This window comes from Musa acuminata, unplaced genomic scaffold (genome assembly GCF_036884655.1).
Source record: "Musa acuminata AAA Group cultivar baxijiao unplaced genomic scaffold, Cavendish_Baxijiao_AAA HiC_scaffold_803, whole genome shotgun sequence".
Taxonomy (NCBI): domain Eukaryota; kingdom Viridiplantae; phylum Streptophyta; class Magnoliopsida; order Zingiberales; family Musaceae; genus Musa; species Musa acuminata.
The window spans coordinates 1-26,110 of NW_027021030.1; the positions used below are offsets into that span (position 1 = coordinate 1).

The window sequence follows — 26,110 nt, forward strand, 5'->3', positions numbered from 1 at the left end:
ACACCCGGGAGGTCTATCATGAGTGATCTTCTAAGCATAAAATCAAATTGATTTTCAGAGATATTTATTTCAAACCTTATCTTACTTTCGATAACTCTTTCCTAAAGTTTCATAGTATGGCTCACGATTTTAATTTTCTCTATAATTTAAATAATTTTGTATGTCATCTTTATTTTTGTAAATTGACACCAAAAAACTCTTTCTCCATTTATTTGGTATCCTTTTGAATCTCATGATTTAATTAAATAAACAAATTAACCAAGCTACTCCCTTGTCCCCTAAACTTTTTCCGACCTCAATAGTGATACCATTAGGCCCCACATTTTTAGCTATTTTCATCTTCTTTAATGTGTTTTTTACTTCATTAGCTCTAATTTTACGAATAAATCTATGATTATTAAATCTACCACTATTATTTATCATTAAATCTAAGTCTTATACGAAATATTTATTAAATAATTTATAAAAATATTTTTTTATTTTTTCTTAATCTCGTTATCATTAACAAGTATTTTTTTATCTTCGTCTTTAATGCATCTAATATTACTTAAATTCTTACACTTTCTTTTCCTATCTTTGGTAATTTGATATATATCTATTTCACCATCTTTAATACCTAATTTATTATAAAAATCATCATAAACATTATATCTTGTTATACTAATCATTTTTTTAGCCTCCTTTCGATATTCTTTATATTTTATATTTTTCTCATTTTTATAATTTTATTAATTTTTAAAACATGATCTTTTAGTAAAAATTATTTTTTGAACTTCCTTGCACCACTACCAACTCTCTTAAAGTTACACCTCTACCTTTAATCACACCAAGAATCTCCTATGATAAGTTCCTAATTTTACTAGTCATCATAGTCAAAATAATATTAATATTATCCTTATCTAAATTCCAAGTCGTCTCCCTTTCCATCTTATTCTTAAAAGGGTTTACATTATCATCTTTAAAATTCCACCATCTAGACCTAGTAATATTTTCTACTATCTTTTTTTTTCTTTCATTTTCTACAATAAATATCTAATACCATCAACCTATGTTGATTCATCAAAATTTCACTAAGTATAACTTTACAATTCTTACAAATAATTTTCTCCACTATTCTAGTGAAAAAAAAGTCTATTTGACTATGACCACTCTTGTAAGTAATCAAATGTTTCTCTCTTCTTAAAGTGAGTATTTACAATTATAAGATCATATAAAGTTGTAAAATCCAAAATCATACCACCATCTTCATTTCTCTCCCTATAACCAAAGCCCACATTCATCCCTTTATATTCACTATATGTTTTCCCTATATGACCATTCAAATCTCCTCCAATTATAAAATTTTCAATTATAAGTATTCCTTAAATGATATTATTTAAGCTTTCCCAAAATTCTCTTTCGATTTGATCATCCAATCCGACTTGAGGGGCATAATCACTAATGACATTCAAAATATCTTGTCCCTTCACAAATTTTAGAACTATAATTATATCTTCAAATTTTTTTACATCTACAATATTGTTCTTAAGATCCTTATCAATAACAATTCCTACATCATTTCTGTGTTTAACTTTTTAAGTATATCAATTTTTAAATCCAGTACTATCTATCTCTCCAGATTTTTCTCCTAGCTACTTAGTCTCTTGTAAACAAATAATATTTATTCTTCTTTTAATTATAGTGTTTACTATTTTAATCTCTTCCCTGGAAGTGTCCATATATTCCAGGTTGCTAACCCAACCTCTGTTTTTAGACTAACGTTTTTACTCCTATTGGTCCAAAACAATGAGATAACCCTGCCTGCTTGGCACCATATCCAAGCACCAATGTGACGGACCACTTCCAGGCAACCTCCTAGCCTATCGCTTACAATTCGAAACACAGGTGAACAAGGTGCATCGTGTCACTTTCAATTGATGACCTAACTCTATACTGAAATCGGTTAAAATCCATATTCATAAGATCTGACATAGTTTTATGCTAATTATCAATGACTTAACGCAATCCACCACCTTTTTCATCTGAGCGTGGGACCCGTATTGGCGATGTTATATCAGTTAACAAGTCACAAACAAAAAAAAAAAGGTCACGAACCTACACTATAGGGCTTCTCTCATCTCACTTGGACCGTGCCTCGTGTTGCTTGCTAGCCCTCATACCATCGTTAGATTGTTCAACCTCGTCATTCACTCCTCTCCTCCTCCACCCCCTCCTCCCTTCCTCATCCTCCTCATACCTTCATAGTGCAAACTCATATGTCGGTGTACCATGTGATGATATGTTGGCATGTACTGAATGCATACCGATCTATCTAGAACAAACGGTACAAGTCCAACATTCAAATTTTTGAACTATGCCATATATTTTATTTTTTTTTATTTTCTTAAAGCTACTTTCACAAGAAAACACTACAAGAATGTCTAAGAAATGGAAATTTAAGATCAATGAAATCTAGAGCTTGTTGCCACAAACAAGACAAAAAGCATTCATCCTTACTTAGACATTCAAAGAAGCATAAACAACATAGAAAAAACCATGACAGGACTACAAAGATTCACAAGGGATCATAAAACAGCCATGTCAATTACAATCTGGAAAGAGGAGAAATGAGACGAGCATATGCAAGTCTCTACCTCCCCACCCTCACCCTCGTCTCAGCACTAACTACTAGAAAAGACATGTCCAACATTATCTTTTGCAACTTAGTTAATGCTGCATTTGAACAAGACATAAAATGCCATTAAATAAAATGGTGTAACATATTTGTACATCAATAGAACAAAAAAGCTGCCATGAAAAACCTTGTGACAGAAAAATATCAAATTACTGACAAGATGTGTGGATACAGAGTTAAACTAATTGTTTTTCAAGGAGTCTAAGAATATGTTTAAAAATAACCACTAACCAAATCCTTTTCCAGAGTTCACAACACAAAGATCACAATTCCATGTGCCCTGCAACAAGAAAAAAAGTGTACAAAAAAGTCATGCTCTATCACCAAAGATGGAAAATTTTCATCATCTGGTCCTTATAAACATGATCTCATTATATCTTCTTGCCTTATTTTCTTTTTTTTTATTATACATAAACATCAGAAGTAACAAAAGGTTTACAAAATTAAATGTAAGAAACCAATAAGAACAAGAAAGAAAATCAAATGAGAAAAAAAAAATTCACAGGTTTACCATAATCATACTAGTTTCTGCTTACCATCTAGAAAGGAGATTTCGACAAACCAAAATGAGTTTTCACATACAAACATCAATATCAACAAACAACTGTTACAGTTCAAATAAAAATCATTTATGATCACTAAATGTATTTCCCCCTGCCCCATTTTTTTTTTTGGCCAGCAAATAGTAGAAGCAAAAGTCTCCCAAAAACCAATAATACTTTCTAACCAAGTCTCATTTCTAGAGTGAGCCTCATGGTCCTTCCCCTCCATGCCCTAGTAAGGGCAATGCCAATAAATTTGAGGTAACTAAACAGTTCATGGACCCTTTTGTGCACTTATTATTTCTATCCAAATCTTCTTTGGTCTCTTTCTGCATTCTAGAACAAGCCTGTTTACTTTATGAACATGTTAAATTTTATTCTTTGGGCATATCTATTGGATCAAAATCAACATCCCTAAGTGAAAGAAAGAATGCATTCCTCTGCAATCAAACCTTGACAAACTATTCGGCTAACTTGGTGCATTGATCCATGGTATCTGACCCCAGTCAAGTTCAATGTATGTGGTGGGACCTTCTGTTTACGTAGATATATCTCTTCTAGTTGATACAAATTTACTTTTAAATTGACCTTTGACCCAGAAACCAATAATTAAAGCACAAACATGGTTCACCAAGTTGGTTGATGCAGATCTACATCTGCTTGCTTCACTACCAAAATGACATAATACAATGAATCGTTAATTTTAAAGTTAAGGAACAAGTCACTATCTCAAGTTTGGCAAAGAAAATAAAAACTTCTAATCCCTTCTCCTCATTGTCAATTATGCTACATCAGGTGCCAATCACTGCTTGTCAGTATTCACTTGCCGACAAGAAAAGAGAGAGTGGGTTTTCAGGGAAACAAGACAAAGGTGGGAAGTATATGCAAAACAGCAAAAGTATATGCCAACCTATCCTCAGGAATTATAATCTTAAAGGGACTCGTCCCATCCTCAGTTCATCAGATCTAAACTGTCACTTGAACTATGAGGGTCCAAACATCAACATGGTGTTTAAGAATGGCATCGACAAAATATATCTCTTTCTATATATTGATAAAGTGGCAACACACAGAAGGTTGTTTGAGATGATATATACAATCTTCCACATTTCTGCTCCTAAAGAAGGCATCATACATTTTACACTTACAAAATTTTCAAATTGCATATATGCTCCCCAGGAAATGCCTTCATAAAATTCTAAAAACAGCATTCCAGCATATTTAATTTCAAAATATTCCATTTACTTTTTTTTAAGCTTATATTTGACAATCCTAATCCAACAATCTGGCATGGACAATCCTGCTAATTTCAATCCTAAATCCCAAAGCTGACATCCATTTTATAATTTATATTGATCTTACAGACCTTGCACAAATTATTAGAAAAATAATAATAATAATAATAATAATAATAATAATAATAATAATAATAATAATAATAATAATAATAATAATAGGGGTAAATTGATTCCTCTAATGACTCTAGAGGACTAATGATCCAATATTCACAGCATCAGAATGTCAAGATAAATCATACAATTTAGGATCAGCATCCACCAGCAATGGCCAATTGAATTGCGTGACATCCTAGTTTATCAGTGACAGCATAAAAATAATGATGAAAGTTTTGCTTCAAGGTTACTTCCTTGTTCGCCCTACTATTCTTTTCAAATTCTCCAAGCAGTCAGATGCATGATGATGACCAAATGGTGTCTCAGTTGGACCACTATAAACTGGGGATCGCTATTCATCCATGGTTTATGCTGACACAAAATTTGGTACACAATATATAAGAATTCAGATGATCAGATACTAACCTTAGCTGACTGCAGGAAAACACCAAGAGCATGGTTGCCAACATTGTTGTACGATGATAAACACCACCTTTTCTTAGCTGGTGGTGCAAAATACTCTGCAACAAATTTTCTCCAGTATAGTATGGAATTATCCTATACAGAAGAATTGGATTTAGAGCATATTATAACATGTCAAACACTTTGAAAATTCAGCATTTTGTAGAAAAGAATGAACTCACAGCTGGGCGATGCCGTTGATGATACAAATACTGCATCACTCGACAAGAACCTTTCTTCACATCAAAATTGTGATTGGCAGGGACAGCTACCTCAACAGGCCGCTGCTGCAAATGGTTCCTCAGCTGTTGTTGCTGTTGAAAGGTGATAGGTGCTTGCTGAGTCTGCGGAAAAGACTGCATCATGTGCTGTTGAAGCTGGGTTAATCTCTGCTGTTGTAACATAGCATGCAGCTGTGGATTCTGATGACCATGCAGCTCTGGCTCTGGCTCTGAGCCCTGCAGCAGTTGCTGGATCACCATCCGCTGCATGATATCATCCTTCAAATCAAGCCTTGCTTTTTTTGAAATATGCACTGAATCGTCAGGTGCCTGTGCTATAATCTCAGATATGGCACTCGATGCAGCTCGCTTGTGTGCATGCTCGCTACCCAGGCTCTGCTGCATGATGGAGCCATCCATCACCCAAGAATCTGATGTGCTGTTTGATGAAAATGACATGGGTGAGGCTGGGAGGCGCATGCACGGCTCATTGTTGATGCTGGCGCTGCGCTGCAACTGTGTCCCAGAGAGAGCCGAGTTGGCGTCATTGACTATTGAGCTTGCCCCAACACTAGGCCCGGAGGAGTTTCCCGCGCTATTGAGGATACAGCCGGTCATGTCTAACAGACACAGGTCTGAGTATGAGGTGCCTCTTCTCCGTCGACAAGTTCAGAATTGGGGCTTGGTTCTGCTCACCGCCTTGGAAGAAGAGAGTGGTCCCCTAGGAGGTTGGGCCGATTGGTATCCAGGAACCAGGAAGAAATCCGGTGGCAAGCGTCTCTCTTTCTTATAAGAGCCCCCAAGGAAGGGTCATAACACCAAACCCTCCAGCAATGAGAACAATGACTTCAAACGCAGACGAACCACAGAAACGATCGAACACACAAAAAAGCCAAAAACTGCTTCAAGAAACGAAAGAAGGAGCCCTAACTACCTCAAAACGCTTCCGAGAAGGCAAAGAAAAGCATCATAATACCAAGAAGATCCAACACAAAGAGCTAGAGAAATCCTTCAAGAAAAAGCCTTTCGAGCCGTAATTATCTCGAACGCCATCAGGCCGGCTTCCGAGACGGCAACTAAAGCACTATACCACCAAGAACAGACCCAGTCAGCAAGAAACCAAACCCCTCAACTCGTCCATGCTCGATCAAGAACGGACGAGGCAGAAATCTAGAAAAGGTTCAAGAGAAAACAAAACCAAAGCCGCACAAACTGGGGCGAGATTGTCATACGAGGAGGATCAAACCGACGACGCGAGTTCTCGCCCCGTTGCCCTTTCCCCGCTTCCGACTTGGCCGTGGGCGATGCCGTCCGACGCGATCGGTAATTGTAGCGGAGGAGCCGAGGATCCCAACCAATTTATAGGCACGGTTCTGACGTTATTGCACGCATCGCGAGGATCTAGCGGACGGTGGTGATATGGGATTGGCGGTTATGTTTAGATCGACTGTAATCCGAGAAGGTTGGATTCCAGGGTTTATGAGATCTATCTATACGTTCGAGTGATCTTCTAATTACGCGGTGTATGTTTTCCACGAATTATCTTGTAATTAGATTGAGATAAATTTATCCCAGAATTTTAAATTAGAAGAATTTAGTACATTTATACGATCTTCTAATTATCACTCCACAAAAGATTGGTGAGATGTGATATGGTGCATATTTTCCACGAATTATTATTATTCAATGGTGTGGATTCTAAAATCTAATCTCTCCATTAAATATTTTGAATCCACATCGAACCTTCAACCAACTTCAGAATCTCCAGTCAGATTTTGATCTTTGTTAGCTTTAAATTATATATATATATATATATATATATATATATATATAATGCATTGCTAACATTTCACTACATTTTCCAAGGAATTAGTTTTGTCTGGATCTGTTTCAATCTAGTGAGTAAATACTCAACATAGCCAACCATCCAAAATGTTCTTTCGAAAAGATAGCAGCTGATCAAGTTGACCAAATATTCTTTGATCATAACTTCCACTAGTTCAGGCTTGCTGAACACAAGAGCATGTAGCCAAAATGTTTCATCAGTTGACAGGAGGAGAATTCATTTGTTCTTCAGTTGACAGGGAAATAAACAGAGACATTTGTTTTGGAGCAAAACCACAAATCCTTGTTCTTGTGCACTATTGGCAGATCTCTGATGGGGCATGCAGTGACATTTTCTAGTCGTGTTTTTGTCTCCACCTCTTTTCAAAGCATGATTCGAGCTTTCCAGCAGCCTGTGATGAACTTGAGAAGAATGAAGCAGGCAATTAAGAAAACTGCAAGATTTTAGGGCAAACGCCAAGGTACAAGTTTGTTGTACTTCTTTATCAGTTTTCTTTCCGAAATTTTCACTGCAAAACAAAATCCAAGTTAGATCTTGCATGATGATATAGCAACAACCTACCTGATTCATGGGCAGACAAGACAGACATGCACACATCCACACCTGTGCACATACACACGAGAAATATCTCTTTTTCTAAGTATACCCCACCGAAGAAACCCAAGAACAAATTAATCAAGCATGTAGACAAGCATTTTTCCAAGTGTTATGGTTGATTCACCCGTTTTGCTGCTTCTCTTTCTTTATTTATATGCTCAGACAATTTCAAACTCTGCATAGCCAAAAGTGGTTCGAAACCTTTCAGTCATGAAAAATGTGAGGTGGATCATTTCAGCAATATAGCGTTAGTACAGATTCCAAATTTCAGGTGAGTCATGTACAAGAAAATTATTTTGTAAAGCATTTTCAGCCATAAAAAGAAATGATGCACAAGAATTAATAAGCTTAAGTGTTGCATATTCTGCATGAGGTTAAATCTAGGTAACTATGACCTCTGTACTTTAGATGTGTCTACAAATTAATCATATGATCTTGTTCTAGAATGGGTGTTGCACCAAAATCTTGACCTCCTATCAATATGTGAAATAAACCTTGGTTTCTCGGGTTATATAGTTCAAGGATGAAAAAATTACCAGAAATAACATCGAGAGTGAATGAATTTGCACCACATCATATAGTTTTGAGGTTCACAACTCCTTTATTCAAAGAGATGGTTATCTTATTTCATGTTTCAAATAAGTGAACGATAATGTAGCAACAAAAAACTGAAGAATATGTGAATAATATGAAAAAAATATGTCAACAATCAATAAACTAATGGTCTTTGTACTGCAAAAACAAACATTTGCTCAATCTTTCCTATAATTAACCAAAAGGAATATTCAATACTTAAATAATACTAAAAAGCTAGATACAGTATACATGATGCAATTTACTTTTGAGAAAGCACTTATGCGGGAACTGATACAAAATACAAGCTCAAAGTAAATCACCATAAAGAATGAAAAGAACACAAGAATGCAGCATTATCAGGGTAATCATTTAATTGAAACAAACCAATACAGAATCTCCATTGGCCCAGATGACCTTCCTAAACCCCCCAACTCCCACTTGGCTACTCACCGCCATTGAACTATTCAATAAGGAAATCCCAAATCAATGTGGATCATCTTCAGCGATCATTATAAAAACAAACAAAAAGCACTGGAAAAGCCTAATCTTGTTTGCACAGCCAGACTTTAGCTGGAGATTAAGCCCAGGCTTTCTAGAGATCTTCAAACATACAAGTGTCGGAAGATAAGAGGAACAATATGCTCAGATGAAAGTGAGGCTCAAGCAAATTATTCCCGGGCACCCTCTTGATGGAGAACCATCTAAGTTTATAAAGGATTTTAGAAGAGTTTATTCTAGGCAAAGAAAAAAAAATAAAAAATCATCAATTACCTAACCTAAAAACTAAAAGAGTTGTGTGGGAAAATAAAGAACCTGGAAAAGCCTAATCTTGTTTGCACAGCCAGACTTTAGCTAGAGATTAAGCCCAGGCTTTCTAGAGATCTTCAAACATACAAGTGTCGGAAGATAAGAGGAACAATATGCTCAGATGAAAGTGAGGCTCAAGCAAATTATTCCCGGGCACCCTCTTGATGGAGAACCATCTAAGTTTATAAAGGATTTTAGAAGATTTTATTCTAGGCAAAGAAAAAAAATAAAAAATCATCAATTACCTAACCTAAAAACTAAAAGAGTTGTGTGGGAAAATAAAGAACCTTCGTAGGTGTTAACCTTGGGACTCTACCTTTGTATTAAGTGCACTCTTTTTCTTCTCAACTGTAGTAAGCTATTTAGGTCTCCTAGAAGTCATGTTTTAAGTTTCTGAAAGGCAAATAAGTTCTCTATGAGATTACTCTTGGGAATCATTGCCTTCGTTGATTGTACTAAGGCTCCAAACCCATATAAATAGTAGAGCTTGTCAATTGATGAAACACTTCAGATCTGAACAAAAAAAATTGCATCTTCTCTCTTCTAGTCTTTTATTCTCCTCTCTAGTCTCACACTTCTCTTTCTCTTCCCCTCTCTCTCTCTCTCTCTACTTCTCTACTCCATTCTACATCACCTCTTGCATTAACATTGTTCAATCTCCCTTTAGTTCCTTTTGGTTCATATCCACAGAAAATTACCTGAGAACTACAATTGCATCCTCCCTACGAATTGCATACCACAAAGAAGACTGCAAACAAACATGAAACTATAAATTTGACTTGCATAAATAAAAAGGATAACCATTGTCCCGAGTCAGTGAATGTAAATTTTAGGAACTAAAGGACAATTATGAGATGATAACCAACCATCACAGTTTTCTTCTGCCTTCCTTGCATATGATTTTGACAGACCAAGCTCTTCCAACTGAAGCTCATAGGTTTATTGGGCAACCAAACACAAAATCATGCCCAACCAATTTCCTTTTCCATGTCCAAAAGCATAATACAGAGGATCTCATATATAAAAGATGTATAATTTTCAGCAAAAGCAAGCCCTTGGAACATGTAACCAAACCAAAGGCCATCAAATAGGGGCAAATGTTCTACTGTTATGATCCATGTTGCATATGGCTACAGACAATAGAACTTGGGATTCATTCAAGTAACAACACGGAAAGCAGCAATCGATCAACTAATAGATACATCAACAACAAGTAAAGAGAAAGATCGAATGGGGAAGATGGGTAGGGATTGAAACAACAGCGTAATCGGAGCGAGAGTGAGGCGACGAGGGCGGTGCCGTCGAGATAGAGCCCTACGAAAAGTTAGGAAACACTTCCTAGAAAACATGCTTCGAGCATTTTAATAATCGTGTTTTCGTTTCCTAATTATCGTTTGGAGGAAACAGAAGACAGTTTTAACAGTTCTGAAAACAGAAAACAGTTTTCGATCTCGAGAAAATCGAAAACAAAAACGACACTACAAATTTGAAATTATTTAAAATTTTCCTTTTATCACTTTTGCTGATTATTGAACTTATTAATTCTTAAAACTAAATTTACAAAAAAAACAAAATAATAAAAATTACTAATTTATAAAGAATATATGTAAGTAATATTTCCAAAATATATTAATGTCAATATTGAGGATTTGTATGCAATTTTGCCTTCTTTTTCACATTTGATTTAGGTGAATTAATTTCAACTTTTTAACTCAACTCATACACACTGTGTTCAACAAAGATCATTCTATGACCTCATTGAGTAGTCCTTTTTGCAATGATCCATACTTCCAATGCTTCTCTTATGTTTGATGATCTTTGGTCAAAATTGTCATATCAATGTCGGCAAACAAATGATTTTGGGGTATTTAGTTGGTATGTTCATGTCAATGTGATACCACCATCTTCTGAGGCAATTCAATACATAATCCAATGTCTCTATGGAGTCTCAAAATGGATGGCTCAATGTGACTCATCACCTTGTATCAATTTTGGAATCGATCTACCTACCATTTATTATTCTTTGTCTCATTGTTTTGATTCTCTAGACGTAATTGTTTAAGTTTAATAAGTCAGACGATTACATTCGATACGAGGATGTCAAAAAATTAAAATTAATCGATCGTATTAATTTAGATTTCAATATTTTTCATGGTAGGTTCGAACTCTCGATATACTAATATTAATACCAAATCATAATATTCAAACTTGATTGAATTATACAACATGAGAAGCAAGGAATGGTTTGTGGTCACTCAAGAACAAAGGAAAAAATGAATTATCGGTCCCCAAAATGAGGCCTGGTTGGAGATCAGTTTATGTGGTCTTTCCTTTCTCTCACCTTATATTTGTTGATGTGTGGAATGGATGGAAGGAGTGGGAGGATTCCTAAGTTGTCAGGGTTTCTTTCTAACATGCTAAAGAGACGATACTTGTAATTAATGTCTTCTACATGTTTGGTAAGGCATGCATGCATTCACAAGCTATTCCATTCTCACCACCAATACCACTAGCTGTTGATTCATGAAGCATCCAACTACCCTATATTATACACACCAAACAAAAGTTGAAAGCTTCATCTTAACCATTCTTCATACTGACATCAGATGAGAATTACATAGAGTGACTTTGTGAACATTTTCTGTGTGCATCTGATCAATCTTCAACTCAATTTTTTCTTGGAGGACTTTGAGCAGATTGGATCTTGAGTGTGCATGAAGCTTTAGCTTCTAGTTCCTGTTTTGATGGTAATATCCAAAGAGTTTGTAGGTAAACATATGTTCATCAATTGGCAAAAGAAATGTGATAGCAGGAGATAGAGTGTCTTCTTCTCTCCTTTTAAGGAGAATATCCAAAGTCAGCATTCAATCTTATTTCAGATTATGGTTTTAAATGCATGCACAGCATGAAGAGGAACACCATGACAATAATCTATGGTTGATTGTGTTCTTGGCATTTTCATTTGCTGGCTGGTTTGATATCTCTTTGCAAGTTGCAGAGGAAATAATGGAAGTGGAGGCTCACTTGGTTCTTATGAAGGTTCCCAAGCAACTTTGGTCAAAGATGGAGAAATATGACCTAATGTTATGAGAAGAAGCTTAACTTTGTCTCTATCATTCATTGAATCTTAATGTGCATGCACATTATACAGACAATAGGATGGAAGAAGCATATTCCAATATCATCTTACTTAATAATATCATTACTATTTAGTGTTGTGGATGATGGTCCTAATCCAGCTTTAAATATGCCAATCTATATATCTTAATCATGCATGGGATCATGGATGAATCTACTTTTATTTTTTGCTTTCAGACATGCATTATTCTAAGAGACAACCATAGATTTTGTGACATGAGAATATATTTTGTGGAGGATAAGATGACTAGTTGAGGTATTTGCTTGAGTGGATGCAAAAGATGTTAAAGTGATCTCCCATGTCTTTATCTTTTTTGTTTTCTTTTATTTGTATTCATGTCTTTTAGCTCTCACCTTTTTTTTTTTTTTTTTTTTTGGATGGCAAATGACTCGTGAATGTTTGCCAACCTCTAATAATTGGTCAGTAATGACAAATAAATAAGGTATAAATTTAGACATCTTTACTATGGAGATTCTGTGTAATGATATATTTTAGTTGTTTGATTTGAATATAGATTCAAGATTAATCAATTGTTTATTCTGAGTATATTTTGTAGTGTCGAATAAAAAATATATTTGAGATTTTATAAAATAACAATGGGGCATTTATGATAAGATTCTTTTAATTCTTAAAATAATTTCAACTGAATACCAGTTTTATAAAGTAAAAATTATATTAGAAAGAGTTATTTCTCTCTTTGTACCTATGAGACTTTTATAAAGGTGGCTTTCCATCATAGGTTTAAAATGGTAATAAATATCATGAATGATCATAAGTAAGAATAATAAAATTATATGCTAAACATAGAAAAAATAAGACCCATATAAAATATTTCCCGTATCATTTGATTTTGTGATATAATGTGTGCCGTATACAAACAAACAGATGTCAAATGAGATTGACATGTTAATTAAAATATACTCATATAAGTCAATCGTACACATTACGATATGGGATTAATGGAATGTTACAATATATGTAATGACGACGATGATATTAATTTTTATTAAGCATAAAATCAGATTTTTTTATAGATATACAGAATAATCAATAATATTGGGTTGCTCTTAGTTTAATTAATGATATCACCTCAAAGAAAACTGTGCAGTTGACCACCTTAAAAGCAAGCTTTATTTGACCCATAAACTATATTAACTACTTAACAACAGTCCGTTGACCACCTTAAGCATGTAAATAACGAGAATAATCTGCCATGAGCAAATAATTAGTGATTAGTGGTCCTTTCAGCTCATGCAGAAAAAGAGAAACACCCCAACGAAAATAACATTTCACCAATTTGCCATCATGCAATAATTTCCCCGTGTCTTATTACCGTTCTCAATATCAACGCCGGTGATGCATCGCGATCTTATGACAACGGCAGGATCGTCATCAGACGGCCTGTCGACGTTACACCCAACCCTTTTTGTCCTCGCAATGCAATTGACGTGCCACCGGCGCTGCATGCGCACCCCATCCCTCTCCGATTCATACACACACTTTTCCTATGTGCTCTCTACACGCCATTTGACGGATGAAACCTCCATTAATCTACTCTCTTTCTGTGTAGCAAATCGAGACGTGACAGGGAAAGTTCACCTTCCCTTTCTTTCCATATGATAAGGCCATTAGACGCCCCCCCATCTTTGCTTCTTGTTTCCTTGCTTGATGAGATCAGCTTCGGCTTGGCGTCGATTTCTCGCGCCGCGCCGTACGGTGCACCGTCGCTTTCTGTGTATCGGACGGCTGCTGAGGCTCCGAAACGCGGCTCGGCGCCGAGCCGCGTCGAGCTCGAGGACTGTCGGTGGCGGCGGGGCCCGCGACGCCCGTCTCTCATGGGTCCCGCGATGGGCTCCGTCCCCCTGCAGTCACAAGGCAGGTAGACGGGGAGCGTCATCCCGGCGGGTCCCGCGGAGCTGGGGAAGAAAAGCGTCGTTGCTGCCGCTTTATCGTCGTATCGGTTACGTACCGGTATAATGAATGATACCGATAAGTGGCGGAAAGCAAACGAAAGGGAAAGGAAGGAAGAGAGAACGGGCGATGCGACAAAGCGTTTCGGTCTCGTTACGAACATAACGGTTTCGTTGCGTAGCGGTGATGTGCGACCCGTTCGGTGTTGCAATTTGCGCTCGAGTTGTTTGTTGTTATGTCGCTCCCGATTTCTTTACCTACTATAAATATTGGCTTCTCTCCCTGCCGTTCTCTTCGCCTCTCCGTCAACGCCATCCCGTATCTCCTTCCTTCTTTCGCCTCCTCTTCCCCTCTCTCTCATCTTCTTCTCAAGCAAAGTAGCAAGAATCCGGAGCTTGGAGAAGCAAATCCTTTTCGTTCTTGGTCTAAATTGTAGCTCGTCTTGATGAATTAGAGGGCGGGCGAATCCGTTTGCTGGTTTCGGACATCCGAAGAGCGAGATGCGGTCCAGGACAGGCGGGAGAGCGGCGGCGGCGTTCAGCCCCATTAAGGAGTCGCCGGCGGCGGAGAAGGCGGCGGAGTGGGAGGTCAGGCCGGGTGGGATGTTCGTCCAGAAGCGCGACCCCGACGCCGACGCGGCGGCCGCTCCCGTCCCCACCATCCGCGTCAAGGTCAAGTACGGCGCCGTGTACCACGAGGCATACGTCAGCTCTCAGGCCACTTTCGGTAAGAACTCGGCCGTTCCCTGGGGACTTTTCTTGTTCTTCTTCCTGCGGCGGTTGGTCCGCGTAAGGTGGTCGACGAATTGATTGAACGAGTGGTGGCCGCGGCGCGGCGCGGTGCGCAGGGGAGCTGAAGAAGGTGCTGTCGGCCAGGACGGGGCTGCACCCGCTCGACATGAAGCTGTTGTACAAGGACAAGGAGAGGGAGTCGACGGCGTTCCTGGACCACGCCGGGGTGAAGGACAAGTCGAAGGTGGTGTTGGTGGAAGACGCCACGGCGCAGGCCAAGCGCCTCCTCGAGGTGCGCAAAGCCGACAAGATGGAGAAGGCCACCAAGTCCATCTCCGCCGTCAGCCTCGAGGTCGATCGGCTCGCCTCCAAGGTAATCCCACACCCACCGTTGCGCCCACCCTTCCCTTGCCCCGATCCCAAAGACTAATCTCCATTGATCGATCAGGTGTCGGCGTTGGATGCGATCGTGAGCAAAGGCGGGAGGGTGGCGGAGAACGACGTGACCAATCTCATCGAATCGTTGATGAACGAGCTGATAAAGCTGGACGCGATCGTCGCCGACGGGGATGTCAAGCTGCAGAGGAGAATGCAGGTGGATCAATCATCCCCTTGTCTACTCATTTGATCGGTTGCTGATCGATCCCTTGCGTGGAACAGATCAAGCGAGTGCAGAGGTACGTGGAGACACTGGATGCCATCAAGATCAAGAACGTAATGCCGAGAGCGAATGGTCGTCCACAGGCCAAAGAGCAGCCGCAATGGCCACACCAGAAGAGTCACCAACCGCATCATCATCAACAGCAAATGAGGGACACGCAGAATCCGGTTCGACCGCAAATGCAGCAAAAGAAGATGCATTTGCAGCAACCACAGAATGGGCTGCCGCAGCAACCGGTGGTGGTGACGACGAACTGGGAAACGTTCGATTCCCTGTTCATGCCATCCACAACCACGCCCACCCCGGCCGCCTCGTCCACTCCCCATGCCAAGCTCGACTGGGAGCTGTTCTGAGCTTCCGACGCATGCATGCATTGCTGCTACTGGTGAGATCATCTTGAAGAACGCTTCCTCCTACTAGTCTCTGTGCATAGATCCACGAGAAATAAATGGACTCATAATAGCTGTGCGCTATCTACCATTTGAAGGTAAACAAGGACAGCCCATACTACTTAGCATTGCTTGTCCACACACCATAGAAGGTCACAAGCTTGATGACAGTGGTTTTGTATTGCTGGCTCTTGTCATTGACTTGATATAAGCCCATCATTTAGGCAATGAGAGTAGCCATTGGGACACTGGAAAGTTACTCAGCTGTGCTGCTTTCTCTCTCTCTCTCTCTCTCTCTCTCTCTCTCCGTGAAAAAGCTTGTTTTTGTGTGTCCAATCAAAATGGAGTTGCTACAAAGTTGATGCTGTGCGTTGGAAGAAGGTAATCTAAGAAATAGTGACCCATTTGGTAACATTACCATCAGGCATTAAATTGCTAGTCCCACACGGCTGTGGTGGACGCTGCTGACTCTGGCATTTGCTGTACTCCAATGAGGGCTTCCTGAGCCCACGTCTGTCGGACTCTAACTTGCATTATGCACGAGTAGTTCGACGCAGCCGGCGTCTCTCTCTTTCTACAATTGCTGCTATTGTCAATGCTTGCAGCAGTAGGTAATTGACTGACCACCACCAGCTTTTTTGTGCTGGCATGTATCCTAGTGGTGGATGTGCAGCAGTTGCGTATCAGTGATTGCAGCGATGCATTGTCCTGCTGCTACAGCCACATCTTGTGGTAGCTTGATAGGTCAAACACCTACCGAGATGGTCCTCAATGCAATGAATGACTACATTATTCCTGTCACCACTATGTTGGTTGGTTCCTCTTTTATTCTTTTTATTCGAGGAATAGATGGTCGACTATAAACCCAAGTAGTTTAGGTTCATGTGAACTATCATGCACCGTTTTATTCTGATCAGGCAGGCCGAAAGGACTGAATCCACACTGTAGAGCTCGTGAATCCTTGCTTACGGCGACGCATCCTTCGTCGGACAACCCGGGCCGTGAAATGCATCAGAAGTCGTGTTAGTCGCCGACGCCACCTTTGAGGCGGTGGCGTTCTCGTGAATTCGTCATCTTCTCAGGGGTGTAATGTGCCTTCCGGCTGCCGCAGTCAGCTGTCAACTTCCCCGCTTCACGTGGACCTGCGGCACAGATTTGCTTGTCGTGTGTCGTACGCCTTTCGCCGCCTTGTCCTGCGTAGGTCACCGCCCTCGCGTCCGTTCACTAAATTGTTCCTGCGGCACATCGCAGCCGTCGGCTCCCCGTTCAAAAATTCCGCACGAGTCCACGTGTGATGGCCCATCCAGCTTGGCTCTTCTGTCTCAGCCGAGCCGCCATTCGGGGAACTGCGTCTTCCCAATGGTTGCAAGTCACGTGATGATGTAGGGTCCACGGGAACACCAATCACAAGGGCCGTCTCGAGCGACCTAGGGTGACGAGCCCGGGGCCTTTCAAATTTGAGCATCATAACGGTCGGATGGCCCATCAACCCGTCCCTGCCGTCCGATCGATCGGCCCCTGCAACGGACGCCATTAAATATCCCGAACGGCAACTCGAACTCTCCTGCCTTCCTCGTCACGCCCAACACCCTCCTCCTCTTTGATGCGCGTAAGCTCTGTCTTATCGCTTCTGCTTCGGGAGGAGAAGCCACTGCTCTCCGTTATCTTCCTTTTCGCCCTTGCGTCGTTCGCTTTCCTGAAGAACAAGAAGAAGGGCTCGGGCGTCGCCGTCGCCGTCGCCACCGCTTCCGTTTCTGGACGCCACGTTTCTCAGCCACCACAACAGAACGATCCGGTCGAAGGTAGTTTCTTTCTCCCCTTCTGTCGAATTCCTCTTAGGTCGGGCAACCTTCGCTTGGACCGCCGTGTTCATGCCGGTTCGCGGCCGACGGCGTGGTGATCGAGTCCCACAGTGGCCCTCGATCTGATGGAGTGATGCGAAGCTCTTTGACCTTTACGGGGGCATTATCGTCATTTCAAGTCGTCAGCCAGCTCCTCGCAGGTGAAATGTCGATATGGCCCTCATCGCCGCTCGCACGCGCGCTCGTTGTATCCTACGGGCCTTGCTTCCACTGAGTCCGAGTGGACCGCGTCGGCCTGGCCCTGAACTCGGTCCCTTGACTCGCTTCTTCTCCACTAAGCCTTGCCTCTGCTACTCTTCTTGTTGTTGATGTTGCTTTGCTGATCCCCCACAATCCAACCCAAATCCCACCTTCTTCCCGTTCTTAACGCAACAGTCATCGCGCTTCTCGTCACCTTCTTCTTTCTTCTGCTTAGAAGAAAAGGAGGAACAAACAAAGCTCATCCTTTGCCTCTGCTCTTCTCCCAGATCAGCGGGATCAACACCACCAACAGCAGCAGCGAGTCATGATGGAAGAAACAGAGCACAACACCTCCGACGGCAACGTCGCAGCGATGCCGGTGGAGGACTGGCTCTCCCGCGCCCGCCTCCTCGTCCCCACCGCCCTCGAGAAGGCCCGGTCCGCCAGGGGCTTCGCCGGGCGATGGAAATCCATCGCCTCCAAGATCGAGCGCGTGCCCACCTGCCTCTCCGACCTCTCCACCCACCCCTGCTTCGCCCGCCACGCCCTCTGCCGCGAGCTGCTCGAGTCCGTCGCCGCCACCCTGTCCGAGGCCGTCGAATTGGCCGACCGCTGCTGCGGCGGTGACGGCGGCAAGCTCCGGATGCAGAGCGACCTCGACGCGCTGTCAGGAAAGCTGGACCTCAATCTCCGTGACTGCGGACTCCTCGTCAAGACCGGCGTCCTCGGCGAGGCAGGCCCCCCTCCGGCCTCCACCCCCGCTCGGCCAGGCGACGCGGAGTTCTCCAGGTCGAAACTCTGCGAGCTTCTCGCCCGTCTCCAGATCGGGCACGCCGAGGCGAAGCACCGGGCCTTGGATGGGCTGTTGGAGGCGATGAGGGAGGACGGCAAGAGTGTGATGGCGGTCTTGTGCCGAAGCAACGTCTCCGCCCTCGTACACCTTTTGACCGCGTCCTCCCCCAAGGTCCGCGAGAAGGCCGCCACCGCGGTATACTCGCTCACCGAGTCGGAAAACTGCGGGAATCTGCTGGTCTCCGAAGGGGTGCTGCCGCCGCTGATCCGGCTTCTGGAATCCGGTAGCCTAGTGGCCCGAGAGAAGGCGGTGATCTCGCTTCAGAGGTTGTCGATTTCCGCCGACACCGCCCGCTCCATCGCCGGCCACGGTGGGATCCTCCCTCTCATCGAAGTCTGTCAGGTCGGCGACTCCACCTCCCAGTCGGCAGCTGCGGGTGCGCTGAAGAACCTGTCGGCGGTGCCCGAGGTGAGGCAGAGCCTGGCGGACGAGGGAGTCGTCCGTGTCATGATCAACCTGCTCGACTGCAGTGTGGTGTCGGGATCGAAGGCGCACGCCGCCGGGTGTCTGCAGCAGTTAACATCAAGCAACGAGAGCCTGAGGAGGTGGGTGGTGTCGGAGGGAGGGGTTCGGAGCCTCCTGGCGTACATCGACGGACCCTCGCCACAGGAGGCAGCAGTGGGCGCATTGAAGAACCTGGTGTGCTCCGCGCCCATGGATCGTCTGATCTCACTCGGCCTGCTTCCTCGCCTAGTACACGCGCTGAAAGATGGATCCCCGGGGGCACAGCAGGCGGCGGCAGCCGCCATCTGCAAGATCACAAGCTCGGCGGAGGCGAAGAGAACGGTCGGAGAATCCGGTTGCACGCCCTTGCTGGTGAAGATGCTGGATGCCAAGAGCAACGGCGCGAGGGAAGCGGCGGCACAAGCCATGGCCAGCCTGATGACCCACCCGCACAACGCGAGGGAGGCCAAAAGGAGGAGAAGGGCGTGGCGAACCTGGTCCGGTTGCTCGACCCCACCCCACAGAACACGTCGAAGAAGTACGCGGTGGCTTGCCTGCTGATCCTGTCGTCCAGCAAGCGGTGCAAGAAGATGATGGTGTCGCACGGAGGGATCGGGTATCTGAAGAAGCTGGCGGAAGTGGATGTTCCAGGAGCGAGGAAGTTGCTCGAGCGACTGCAACGGGGGAGGCTTCGGAGCTTGCTGTTCGCCAGGAGATAGGCTGCGAGCTCTCTCTCTCTCTCTCCATGTTTCAGTGTCTCTCTGAAACATCGAGGACTACCGACTGCAACAAGAAGCCAGTGATAGATTTGTAGGCTCTTCTTTATCGGTTTGATGTCTCTGCTGCTGATGATTTCATGCCTTGTGATTGATTTCGTAGGAACAGTTGAAATGACGAGAAAGATCTCTCCATCCATCTTGTGTCCCCTTCGTACGACCAAAAGCTTAGAATCCAACAATTCCGGTCATGACGGCTGCCAAGGTCAAGAAGCTGTGCTGTGTCTTGAGAGTACCTTGCACCACACGTAGGGCCACCGGCCGTTCAACGCAACCAAGCCCGCCGCCCGTATGACCGCCGCTTAGTTTAATGGGTGAGTTAGGGTCGGTTTCGATCACGAAGGAAGTCCACGGTTTCTGTTCACACCTAATTTTGTGAATAGAATATAAGGCGAGACACTAAAATGTCGAGACAGTGCGGACACAGCTAAGCTCTCCAGGCCACACTCCACATGCATTGCACCTGAAATCGTGAGTTCCAGGGGAGGATCTTAAATCTTTAATTCATATCATTAATAGGTTTGAATATATCACCATCATCACCATGATAATTATATGGATGTCCTGTCTATCACCCATCATATCCAAATAATCATAATCGAATCTAATTATTTTTTGACATGAGTTTTGATTTGAACCTATTGTAAATAACTTGTACAAAATTAGATGTGTGTAGTTTATATTTCTAAGAGATTGTAACGAGGAAAAGTACTTATTTTATGATAAAAGACAGGTCAAACGAGAGATGTATGCCGTTGGATCGATAGAAATAGATGTGGAGAGATGACAGTGTGACCATCTCCGTCTCGTTTAGAAAGAAAGAAACACCAAGTGACGGAGGAAGAAGAGGTGGAACGGAACCTCACAGGCCACAAGATCCATTCAGCGGTTAACCTAGCGATCTTTTTCTTGATTTGTTTTTCGTTCAAATATTGATTGTTAACCTCTTGACTGCAGTTTAGGTGCTTTAACCATCTGCATACCTCCTTGGAGATTGAATATGTCACCATTTTTCTCTTTTAGGAAATTGTAAAACTTGCAACTTTTCACTGATAAGTTGTGGCTATGAGTGACTAATTACATATTACCTTTTTATTAAACTATTTAGTATCATGATCTTTATATTTTAAAAAATTATATTGACACCTATATAATTACAAAAGCAAAACATCTAGATTCATTTATACTAACGTCATCGGTTTTATCAACAAAAACATAAAAATAAAAAATAAAAAAATAATTTTAATATTTCAATTCTTTGTGATGAACGACATCGTGCTGATGGTATTATTAGGGAGCCACGGATGACTATTGTGAATGAGAAGAGCGATGACGAGAGATGAAAACCGTTTTGTATCTATATCAACGTCGACGTAATTGTCAAGTGATGCTACTCTATGTTTATATCAACATTGATGCAAATGTCAAATAACGAAAAGGTCGCTCGGCAATTACGTCAACATTGATATATATACAGAGAAGTAAAAGGACCGCTCGACAATTGTATTGGCATCTACGTAGATGCTGAACGACCCTCACCTCTCGTCAATACTTTCTTCATCCATAACAACCATCTCGTAACCCCAACAAAATCATCCTCTACCACCACTGACGTCGTCCACTACTATGAACTAAAATGTTAAAATTATATTTTTGCTCTTTGTTTTTATGTTTTCGTTGATAAAATCAACGACATAAACCTATATGTTTCAATTTCGTAACTATAGTAATACCAATATAAATTTTTTAAGTGTAAAGAACCAGAACACTATGTTTGATACCAATCTAATCAAGGATGGATATGTTTGATACCTAAAATGTCAAATCATATGTCTAAATAATTTATTATTTTATAAATCCAATAAGGCAACATGGAAACAATGGAATACTAGAAGCAGACGGCAAGGGAACGAGGGAAAATATTGATCCAAGAAAGCGACCGCGAGAGGGGTCTTCCCTTGCCCTTTGGGAGGAGCTTTAAGCAAGCCAGGAGTTTGAATTTGGAATCAGAAGAAGGGAGAGAGAAAGAGAGAGTGTGAGAGCGACAGATGATGCATGATTGCTTAGTTGGGCAGGGGAGAGGGGAGAAGCTTCGTGGGGACAGAGCAGAGCGACGTTGGTTGGCGACCATATGACCGAGACGGGTGGGGTGGGGGACATGGATTTCCAACTGTCACCGCCCATACCACCACAACGCGCGTGAGGTGCGCGGGCGGCCCAACCGAAATCTAACTGTCAGAAACGTGCTCCAAAGAGATACCTGCATTATTATGTTTGACTCAATGATATTGGAAATCTTTGAAGGCGTCAACAAGATACTGCCGCCCAAAGTCGGTTTTTGTCTTGTAGTATAAAACTGGCGGTCTCGGGACTGCAGCTTCCTTCCTGCGTGGGCGCTGCTTCCCTACTTCGATGGGTCGGCGGGTGAATGGATCACGTTAAACCACGTGAAGCGTTGATCGGATCCATAGTATAAATCTATCTCAACGACACATATTAAACTCACATGAATTCATAGTATCCGGAAAAAGGTCAGGTCCTCCGACAATAGAATAAGGGCCTTCCACACATGTATCCTTTTGACAATTTGGAAACGGTATATTTACTCCTTTAAAAATTAACAATATATATTAAAATATTTAAATAATCACTTCTGTTAGCTTTTGTCTAATAAAATTATATTAATCATTATCAACCACACATTATACTTTTTTTAAACTTCAAATCTAAAAAGACAAATAAAAAATTTACTACTTGGAAGAAATTTAAAATGTAATATTTTTAATTGTATTTATATCATTCGAAGTTTCAATGTTGTTATGCTAACGTTCATCTAACAGAATTAACGACAATGTTATTTAAATAAGTTTTTAAGTATTATAGGAATATATGCACTAAGATAAATTTTGATGCACAAATAAAAAACACGAAGATATATATATATATATATATATATATATATATATATATATATATATATATATATATATATATATATAGTTTTATCATAAAATATTACATAGTTGATGTATTTAAATCGTTTTATTTCTTTAATTGAACTAATTGATATGTAGTTGCATCCACACGCCCGTACAAAAAGCCCTCCCATTAGGAAAATATTTTCAGAATAATTTTACTTGAAAATTGACTTGAAAGTTGGGCTCAATTAGACTGGTATAACTCACCATGTCAAACCAAGTATAATTTGATTAATTTTAATAATGAAAACACGTCTTTTAGGGTTCAGACGGTATTGACAAGACATTTTATTGCGAAGGAGATCAGACCATTTCAAGCGATGCGTCCCAGAATTAATCGGATAATTCCGAATAAATAGGTCGTCCGTTATATCTGTCTACCCAAAAATATTAGCCAACTATCATTTTTAGGAATTTTTTTCTTAAGATCTAAGTAAATTATCCGCCGAGGAGCAGCAGCGGCCCCGTCGCGTCTACGGACGCGGCAAACGCGTCACCGTCGCTGCCCACGAACCCGCCTCTCTCTCTCTCTCTCTCCTGACTGCACCCAACCCGCCTCCCTTGGGACACGTAGGGAATAATTTATGTGCGCAAGACTTGAGGCCAGCGCAGTGACAACGGACACCTGAGTTGCGTAACCGAGTCTACGTTCGCCTCATCCGCCACGTCCCAATTTAATTTGCCCCACCAGGCACCCATTCCTTCCCTTTAAAAGATAGCCGTAAAAGCCCTTTGCTCGCCTTTATCCAGCTGTTCCTGCAACCGCGTTACGACGGCGACGTCCGCGCCCGCCACTATATACATATCTGCGGCTTGCTCCCCCACTACTCCCCAGTAACACCAAACACCCCCCTTCTCACTAACGCTCGACCATACGCACGACTGCAGAGCATCTCAGTTTCAGAATGGATACCTTTTATGGTGGGGACGGCGCCGCGGCCTCCTCCGGCTCCAGCTCCAGCTCCAGCTCGCCTTCCTCGGGGGAGACGTGGTTGTACTCGACGGTGTCGCAGGCGCCGCCGAAGCGGCCCGCGGGGCGGACCAAGTTCCGGGAGACGCGCCACCCGGTGTACAAGGGCGTCCGCCGAAGGGGCGCCGCCGGGCGGTGGGTCTGCGAGGTGCGGGAGCCCAACAAGAAGACCAGGATCTGGCTGGGCACGTTCCCCACGGCCGAGATGGCGGCGCGCGCGCACGATGTCGCTGCGATGATGCTCCGGGGCCGCTCCGCCTGTCTCAACTTCGCCGACTCCGCGTGGCGCCTCCGCGTTCCGCCCTCCTTCTCGAGCTCCAGGGACATCGCGCGGGCCGCGGCGGAGGCCGCGGAGGCGTTCCGGCCGTCATCGGACTCCAGCGGCGACGCTGCGTCCCCCCCGATGACAGAGAGCTCAGCACACGCATCACCATCGTTGCCCACGACGGCCACACCTCCCCCGACGTCACCGGAGGCGGGCGCCGGCAGCGACAGCTACCGCGGAGGCGCGTTTGATATGATGAATTACGACGACATGGATTTGGGATACTGTTACTACTCCAGTATGGCGGAGGAGTTGCTGGTGGAGCCGCTGCTGTACAATTGGGATGATGTCGATGCTGGCGCCGACCTGCCGCTGTGGAGCTACTCCATATGATGATGGAGACGACAACGTGGCACCTGACCAGGTCGATGTTAGGTTTCATGTATATTAGCTACTGTGAAATTGTGATAGATAGAGTGCCCAATTTTGGTTCGAACGAGATGACTTATATTTAAAAGGAAATGAATGGATACTCTCCTAGTCATCTCAGCCATCGGTAATTTGGTCTCCTCTAACATCTCAGCCATCGGTGACAAGCCTGCCACATGTCACATCTATTATCAACAACTGATGTACGAAAGTAGCAGACAAATAAGAAAAGTAATTTGGTCCGTACGAATCGGAGGGGATGCAGAATCTTACGTGTAACTGTTGATGTGGTTTTGTATGACCGACGAATTCCTTCTGTCCACCGGCGAACCAATCAACTCTGGGCAGCAATTTGGTACTTGCGAGAAACAGAAGTCCTGTGGCTGTCAAAAATAGATACATAAATAAATAAAAGAGTAATGTCACAGTACAGATGAACACTTGCCAGGAAGATCCCACGAGTCCGCCACTATCGGATATTTCACACTTTCTGGTGTTGGGGTAGAGAGAGAATACAGACGAACCCCACTTGAATCATTCTGCAGATGCGGTCAAAGGTCAAACAGTCTTTTCCACTAGGGTTTTGGTTAATGTCTTGCTCTCACGGTCAACGTTGGTGACACCTGAAATAACACGAGCAGAAAACAGATTTATTTACCATGCGATTAATGCCGAAAAGTAAACGAGGTGAATAACTGTTAGGATTCAGAAAGCCAGACTCAATGGATCAGATTCTGTGTGCATGCATGTCTGTATTCCTATTTGGATACAGAGAAAAGAGGCCAAAATGGATCTACAAATTAATCCATGGCCACCACATCTGACATCGTCTCTTCAAATTCACATGAAAACAAGAGACAAGCAAGAATCTATAGAGACGTGGGACAAAAGGAACAAAAAACAGATTCCCAGCAGCGTCGTAAAACACTAATAGTTCACTAAAATTTAATCACGATTACGTCAAAACTCTAAAGTCAGTTTAAAATCCAATAGTTCTCTAATTTAGTAGCAAGCAGATAGAATAGCTGCATAGAGAGATAAAGAGAAGAAGATAAGTAGACCTGAAGTAGCAATAAAGGAAGAAAGACCAGAAATAGTAAAATGTATGTGTGCTATGAAGCCAATATTCTCTCATACAAGCAACCAGACCTCTTTTTCCTTCTTCAACTAAGACTCTATTGACTCATACAAAACACAACTATCGTCTCCTTAAAATCAAGTGCCGACTTGACATATTGATTAATTGACAAATATAGTCTGCCCTTGACCTGAAAAAAGTAGCAACCGAAGCTTAAAAACATTAATTTGAACCCAACATATTGACCTTTGGATATGCCAATCCAATTTGATATCTTTGAACTTTCCCTTGATTGGATCATTAATTTACAGCCTCGGGTACATCAAGT

General features: G+C 42.3%; 3 protein-coding genes, 1 long non-coding RNA gene and 1 pseudogene across 4 annotated transcripts; 3 read left to right on the top strand and 2 right to left on the bottom strand.

Annotated features, from left to right (window-relative positions):
• Nucleotides 1–2,824: 2,824 nt before the first annotated feature.
• On the bottom strand, nt 2,825–6,619 carry LOC135664143 (probable transcriptional regulator SLK2). The gene is made up of 3 exons (XM_065176938.1): nt 5,252–6,619; nt 5,034–5,165; nt 2,825–2,954 (listed from the first exon to the last, which is right to left on the bottom strand). The coding sequence occupies exons 1-3, from the start codon at nt 5,906–5,908 to the stop codon at nt 2,901–2,903; spliced, it is 843 nt and encodes a 280-aa protein (XP_065033010.1). The 5' UTR covers nt 5,909–6,619; the 3' UTR covers nt 2,825–2,900.
• Nucleotides 6,620–7,246: 627 nt separating this feature from the next.
• LOC108953425 (uncharacterized) lies at nt 7,247–10,437 on the bottom strand. The gene is made up of 2 exons (XR_001979117.2): nt 9,983–10,437; nt 7,247–7,908 (listed from the first exon to the last, which is right to left on the bottom strand). It is a non-coding gene; the product is annotated as an uncharacterized LOC108953425 (long non-coding RNA).
• A 4,021-nt stretch (nt 10,438–14,458) lies between these two features.
• LOC103990510 (BAG family molecular chaperone regulator 1) lies at nt 14,459–16,195 on the top strand. The gene is made up of 4 exons (XM_009409679.3): nt 14,459–14,892; nt 15,014–15,270; nt 15,346–15,492; nt 15,558–16,195. Exons 1-4 carry the CDS (start codon nt 14,667–14,669, stop codon nt 15,909–15,911), a joined length of 984 nt encoding a protein of 327 aa, XP_009407954.2. The 5' UTR covers nt 14,459–14,666; the 3' UTR covers nt 15,912–16,195.
• Nucleotides 16,196–17,526: 1,331 nt separating this feature from the next.
• On the top strand, nt 17,527–20,199 carry LOC135664146 (vacuolar protein 8-like; annotated as a pseudogene).
• A 3,663-nt stretch (nt 20,200–23,862) lies between these two features.
• Nucleotides 23,863–24,797, top strand: LOC135664144 (dehydration-responsive element-binding protein 1G-like). The gene has a single exon (XM_065176939.1). It carries the CDS (start codon nt 23,946–23,948, stop codon nt 24,666–24,668), a length of 723 nt encoding a protein of 240 aa, XP_065033011.1. The 5' UTR covers nt 23,863–23,945; the 3' UTR covers nt 24,669–24,797.
• The last annotated feature ends 1,313 nt before the right edge of the window (nt 24,798–26,110 follow it).

Excerpts from the sequence above, each read along its gene's own strand:
- LOC135664143 (XM_065176938.1), bottom strand. The coding sequence starts at position 5,908 with ATGACCGGCTGTATCCTCAATAGCGCGGGAAACTCCTCCGGGCCTAGT. Across the intron at positions 5,166-5,251 it reads ATCAACGGCATCGCCCAGCT|GATAATTCCATACTATACTG; the intron begins GTGAGTTCATTC and ends TCTTCTGTATAG. Across the intron at positions 2,955-5,033 it reads TTTTCCTGCAGTCAGCTAAG|GGCACATGGAATTGTGATCT; the intron begins GTTAGTATCTGA and ends TTCTTGTTGCAG.
- LOC103990510 (XM_009409679.3), top strand. The coding sequence starts at position 14,667 with ATGCGGTCCAGGACAGGCGGGAGAGCGGCGGCGGCGTTCAGCCCCATT. Across the intron at positions 14,893-15,013 it reads CAGCTCTCAGGCCACTTTCG|GGGAGCTGAAGAAGGTGCTG; the intron begins GTAAGAACTCGG and ends CGCGGTGCGCAG. Across the intron at positions 15,271-15,345 it reads TCGATCGGCTCGCCTCCAAG|GTGTCGGCGTTGGATGCGAT; the intron begins GTAATCCCACAC and ends TTGATCGATCAG.
- LOC135664144 (XM_065176939.1), top strand. The coding sequence starts at position 23,946 with ATGGATACCTTTTATGGTGGGGACGGCGCCGCGGCCTCCTCCGGCTCC.